The 6,000-nt window shown below is 38.4% G+C and overlaps 1 protein-coding gene across 1 annotated transcript; it reads right to left on the reverse strand.

Annotated features, from left to right (window-relative positions):
* Positions 1-1,225: 1,225 nt before the first annotated feature.
* LOC124545871 (repetin-like) lies at positions 1,226-5,717 on the reverse strand. Its single transcript, XM_047124831.1, has 20 exons — positions 5,712-5,717; positions 5,591-5,626; positions 5,349-5,384; positions 5,107-5,142; positions 4,865-4,900; positions 4,623-4,658; positions 4,381-4,416; positions 4,139-4,174; positions 3,897-3,932; positions 3,655-3,690; positions 3,413-3,448; positions 3,171-3,206; positions 2,929-2,964; positions 2,687-2,722; positions 2,445-2,480; positions 2,203-2,238; positions 1,961-1,996; positions 1,719-1,754; positions 1,477-1,512; positions 1,226-1,270 (listed from the first exon to the last, which is right to left on the reverse strand). Exons 1-20 carry the CDS (start codon positions 5,715-5,717, stop codon positions 1,226-1,228), a joined length of 699 nt encoding a protein of 232 aa, XP_046980787.1.
* Positions 5,718-6,000: the final 283 nt, after the last annotated feature.

Raw genomic sequence — 6,000 nt, forward strand, 5'->3', positions numbered from 1 at the left:
AAGGAAAGGAAATCATTAGCGCACTCCAAAGTCACCAGAATGTGTAATTTTATCTGTATTCTTAAAGTATAATGAAAAAAATTTAAACAAAGTGCTGTTACTGCCCAAAAAACTAATTGTTCACGCTGTCAACCCCTCTACGTAGATACATTCGGTGTGAAGAATGCTATGTGCACAGCACTAGCGATTTTCTTCTAGAATATGTCGCCGCTCAATCACATCTCTTGCCAACCTGCTAACGAAAGGAAAGGAAATCATTAGCGCACTCCAAAGTCACCAGAATGTGTAATTTTATCTGTATTCTTAAAGTATAAGGAAAAAAATTTAAACAAAGTGCTGTTACTGCCCAAAAAACTAGTTGTTCACGCTGTCAACCCCTCTACGTAGATACATTCGGTGTGAAGAATGCTATGTGCACAGCACTAGCGATTTTCTTCTAGAATATGTCGCCGCTCAAACACATCTCTTGCCAACCTGCTAACGAAAGGAAAGGAAATCATTAGCGCACTCCAAAGTCACCAGAATGTGTAATTTTATCTGTATTCTTAAAGTATAATGAAAAAAATTTAAACAAAGTGCTGTTACTGCCCAAAAAACTAATTGTTCACGCTGTCAACCCCTCTACGTAGATACATTCGGTCTGAAGAATGCTATGTGCACAGCACTAGCGATTTTCTTCTAAAATATGTCGCCGCTCAAACACATCTCTTGCCAACCTGCTAACGAAAGGAAAGGAAATCATTAGCGCACTCCAAAGTCACCAGAATGTGTAATTTTATCTGTATTCTTAAAGTATAATGAAAAAAATTTAAACAAAGTGCTGTTACTGCCCAAAAAACTAATTGTTCACGCTGTCAACCCCTCTACGTAGATACATTCGGTGTGAAGAATGCTATGTGCACAGCACTAGCGATTTTCTTCTAGAATATGTCGCCGCTCAAACACATCTCTTGCCAACCTGCTAACGAAAGGAAAGGAAATCATTAGGGCACTCCAAAGTCACCAGAATGTGTAATTTTATCTGTATTCTTAAAGTATAATGAAAAAAATTTAAACAAAGTGCTGTTACTGCCCAAAAAACTAATTGTTCACGCTGTCAACCCCTCTACGTAGATACATTCGGTCTGAAGAATGCTATGTGCACAGCACTAGCGATTTTCTTCTAGAATATGTCGCCGCTCAAACACATCTCTTGCCAACCTGCTAACGAAAGGAAAGGAAATCATTAGCGCACTCCAAAGTCACCAGAATGTGTAATTTTATCTGTATTCTTAAAGTATAATGAAAAAAATTTAAACAAAGTGCTGTTACTGCCCAAAAAACTAATTGTTCACGCTGTCAACCCCTCTACGTAGATACATTCGGTGTGAAGAATGCTATGTGCACAGCACTAGCGATTTTCTTCTAGAATATGTCGCCGCTCAAACACATCTCTTGCCAACCTGCTAACGAAAGGAAAGGAAATCATTAGCGCACTCCAAAGTCACCAGAATGTGTAATTTTATCTGTATTCTTAAAGTATAAGGAAAAAAATTTAAACAAAGTGCTGTTACTGCCCAAAAAACTAATTGTTCACGCTGTCAACCCCTCTACGTAGATACATTCGGTGTGAAGAATGCTATGTGCACAGCACTAGCGATTTTCTTCTAGAATATGTCGCCGCTCAAACACATCTCTTGCCAACCTGCTAACGAAAGGAAAGGAAATCATTAGCGCACTCCAAAGTCACCAGAATGTGTAATTTTATCTGTATTCTTAAAGTATAATGAAAAAAATTTAAACAAAGTGCTGTTACTGCCCAAAAAACTAATTGTTCACGCTGTCAACCCCTCTACGTAGATACATTCGGTGTGAAGAATGCTATGTGCACAGCACTAGCGATTTTCTTCTAGAATATGTCGCCGCTCAAACACATCTCTTGCCAACCTGCTAACGAAAGGAAAGGAAATCATTAGCGCACTCCAAAGTCACCAGAATGTGTAATTTTATCTGTATTCTTAAAGTATAATGAAAAAAATTTAAACAAAGTGCTGTTACTGCCCAAAAAACTAATTGTTCACGCTGTCAACCCCTCTACGTAGATACATTCGGTGTGAAGAATGCTATGTGCACAGCACTAGCGATTTTCTTCTAGAATATGTCGCCGCTCAAACACATCTCTTGCCAACCTGCTAACGAAAGGAAAGGAAATCATTAGCGCACTCCAAAGTCACCAGAATGTGTAATTTTATCTGTATTCTTAAAGTATAAGGAAAAAAATTTAAACAAAGTGCTGTTACTGCCCAAAAAACTAATTGTTCACGCTGTCAACCCCTCTACGTAGATACATTCGGTGTGAAGAATGCTATGTGCACAGCACTAGCGATTTTCTTCTAGAATATGTCGCCGCTCAAACACATCTCTTGCCAACCTGCTAACGAAAGGAAAGGAAATCATTAGCGCACTCCAAAGTCACCAGAATGTGTAATTTTATCTGTATTCTTAAAGTATAATGAAAAAAATTTAAACAAAGTGCTGTTACTGCCCAAAAAACTAATTGTTCACGCTGTCAACCCCTCTACGTAGATACATTCGGTCTGAAGAATGCTATGTGCACAGCACTAGCGATTTTCTTCTAGAATATGTCGCCGCTCAAACACATCTCTTGCCAACCTGCTAACGAAAGGAAAGGAAATCATTAGCGCACTCCAAAGTCACCAGAATGTGTAATTTTATCTGTATTCTTAAAGTATAATGAAAAAAATTTAAACAAAGTGCTGTTACTGCCCAAAAAACTAATTGTTCACGCTTTCAACCCCTCTACGTAGATACATTCGGTGTGAAGAATGCTATGTGCACAGCACTAGCGATTTTCTTCTAGAATATGTCGCCGCTCAAACACATCTCTTGCCAACCTGCTAACGAAAGGAAAGGAAATTATTAGCGCACTCCAAAGTCACCAGAATGTGTAATTTTATCTGTATTCTTAAAGTATAATGAAAAAAATTTAAACAAAGTGCTGTTACTGCCCAAAAAACTAATTGTTCACGCTGTCAACCCCTCTACGTAGATACATTCGGTGTGAAGAATGCTATGTGCACAGCACTAGCGATTTTCTTCTAGAATATGTCGCCGCTCAAACACATCTCTTGCCAACCTGCTAACGAAAGGAAAGGAAATCATTAGCGCACTCCAAAGTCACCAGAATGTGTAATTTTATCTGTATTCTTAAAGTATAATGAAAAAAATTTAAACAAAGTGCTGTTACTGCCCAAAAAACTAATTGTTCACGCTGTCAACCCCTCTACGTAGATACATTCGGTGTGAAGAATGCTATGTGCACAGCACTAGCGATTTTCTTCTAGAATATGTCGCCGCTCAAACACATCTCTTGCCAACCTGCTAACGAAAGGAAAGGAAATCATTAGCGCACTCCAAAGTCACCAGAATGTGTAATTTTATCTGTATTCTTAAAGTATAATGAAAAAAATTTAAACAAAGTGCTGTTACTGCCCAAAAAACTAATTGTTCACGCTGTCAACCCCTCTACGTAGATACATTCGGTCTGAAGAATGCTATGTGCACAGCACTAGCGATTTTCTTCTAGAATATGTCGCCGCTCAAACACATCTCTTGCCAACCTGCTAACGAAAGGAAAGGAAATCATTAGCGCACTCCAAAGTCACCAGAATGTGTAATTTTATCTGTATTCTTAAAGTATAATGAAAAAAATTTAAACAAAGTGCTGTTACTGCCCAAAAAACTAATTGTTCACGCTGTCAACCCCTCTACGTAGATACATTCGGTGTGAAGAATGCTATGTGCACAGCACTAGCGATTTTCTTCTAGAATATGTCGCCGCTCAAACACATCTCTTGCCAACCTGCTAACGAAAGGAAAGGAAATCATTAGCGCACTCCAAAGTCACCAGAATGTGTAATTTTATCTGTATTCTTAAAGTATAATGAAAAAAATTTAAACAAAGTGCTGTTACTGCCCAAAAAACTAATTGTTCACGCTGTCAACCCCTCTACGTAGATACATTCGGTGTGAAGAATGCTATGTGCACAGCACTAGCGATTTTCTTCTAGAATATGTCGCCGCTCAAACACATCTCTTGCCAACCTGCTAACGAAAGGAAAGGAAATCATTAGCGCACTCCAAAGTCACCAGAATGTGTAATTTTATCTGTATTCTTAAAGTATAATGAAAAAAATTTAAACAAAGTGCTGTTACTGCCCAAAAAACTAATTGTTCACGCTGTCAACCCCTCTACGTAGATACATTCGGTCTGAAGAATGCTATGTGCACAGCACTAGCGATTTTCTTCTAGAATATGTCGCCGCTCAAACACATCTCTTGCCAACCTGCTAACGAAAGGAAAGGAAATCATTAGCGCACTCCAAAGTCACCAGAATGTGTAATTTTATCTGTATTCTTAAAGTATAATGAAAAAAATTTAAACAAAGTGCTGTTACTGCCCAAAAAACTAATTGTTCACGCTGTCAACCCCTCTACGTAGATACATTCGGTGTGAAGAATGCTATGTGCACAGCACTAGCGATTTTCTTCTAGAATATGTCGCCGCTCAAACACATCTCTTGCCAACCTGCTAACGAAAGGAAAGGAAATCATTAGCGCACTCCAAAGTCACCAGAATGTGTAATTTTATCTGTATTCTTAAAGTATAATGAAAAAAATTTAAACAAAGTGCTGTTACTGCCCAAAAAACTAATTGTTCACGCTGTCAACCCCTCTACGTAGATACATTCGGTGTGAAGAATGCTATGTGCACAGCACTAGCGATTTTCTTCTAGAATACTTCGCCGCTCAAACACATCTCTTGCCAACCTGCTAACGAAAGGAAAGGAAATCATTAGCGCACTCCAAAGTCACCAGAATGTGTAATTTTATCTGTATTCTTAAAGTATAATGAAAAAAATTTAAACAAAGTGCTGTTACTGCCCAAAAAACTAATTGTTCACGCTGTCAACCCCTCTACGTAGATACATTCGGTCTGAAGAATGCTATGTGCACAGCACTAGCGATTTTCTTCTAGAATATGTCGCCGCTCAAACACATCTCTTGCCAACCTGCTAACGAAAGGAAAGGAAATCATTAGCGCACTCCAAAGTCACCAGAATGTGTAATTTTATCTGTATTCTTAAAGTATAATGAAAAAAATTTAAACAAAGTGCTGTTACTGCCCAAAAAACTAATTGTTCACGCTGTCAACCCCTCTACGTAGATACATTCGGTGGGAAGAATGCTATGTGCACAGCACTAGCGATTTTCTTCTAGAATATGTCGCCGCTCAAACACATCTCTTGCCAACCTGCTAACGAAAGGAAAGGAAATCATTAGCGCACTCCAAAGTCACCAGAATGTGTAATTTTATCTGTATTCTTAAAGTATAATGAAAAAAATTTAAACAAAGTGCTGTTACTGCCCAAAAAACTAATTGTTCACGCTGTCAACCCCTCTACGTAGATACATTCGGTGTGAAGAATGCTATGTGCACAGCACTAGCGATTTTCTTCTAGAATATGTCGCCGCTCAAACACATCTCTTGCCAACCTGCTAACGAAAGGAAAGGAAATCATTAGCGCACTCCAAAGTCACCAGAATGTGTAATTTTATCTGTATTCTTAAAGTATAATGAAAAAAATTTAAACAAAGTGCTGTTACTGCCCAAAAAACTAATTGTTCACGCTGTCAACCCCTCTACGTACATACATTCGGTGTGAAGAATGCTATGTGCACAGCACTAGCGATTTTCTTCTAGAATATGTCGCCGCTCAAACACATCTCTTGCCAACCTGCTAACGAAAGGAAAGGAAATCATTAGCGCACTCCAAAGTCACCAGAATGTGTAATTTTATCTGTATTCTTAAAGTATAATGAAAAAAATTTAAACAAAGTGCTGTTACTGCCCAAAAAACTAATTGTTCACGCTGTCAACCCCTCTACGTAGATACATTCGGTGTGAAGAATGCTATGTGCACAGCACTAGCGATTTTC

The sequence above is a fragment of the Schistocerca americana genome, chromosome 8 (assembly GCF_021461395.2).
Source record: "Schistocerca americana isolate TAMUIC-IGC-003095 chromosome 8, iqSchAmer2.1, whole genome shotgun sequence".
Taxonomy (NCBI): domain Eukaryota; kingdom Metazoa; phylum Arthropoda; class Insecta; order Orthoptera; family Acrididae; genus Schistocerca; species Schistocerca americana.

Coding starts and splice junctions, on each gene's coding strand:
- LOC124545871 (XM_047124831.1), bottom strand. Junction 5,143..5,348: donor CACATTCTGGTGACTTTGGA/GTGCGCTAATGA, acceptor TTATACTTTAAG/AATACAGATAAAATTACACA. Junction 4,175..4,380: donor CACATTCTGGTGACTTTGGA/GTGCGCTAATGA, acceptor TTATACTTTAAG/AATACAGATAAAATTACACA.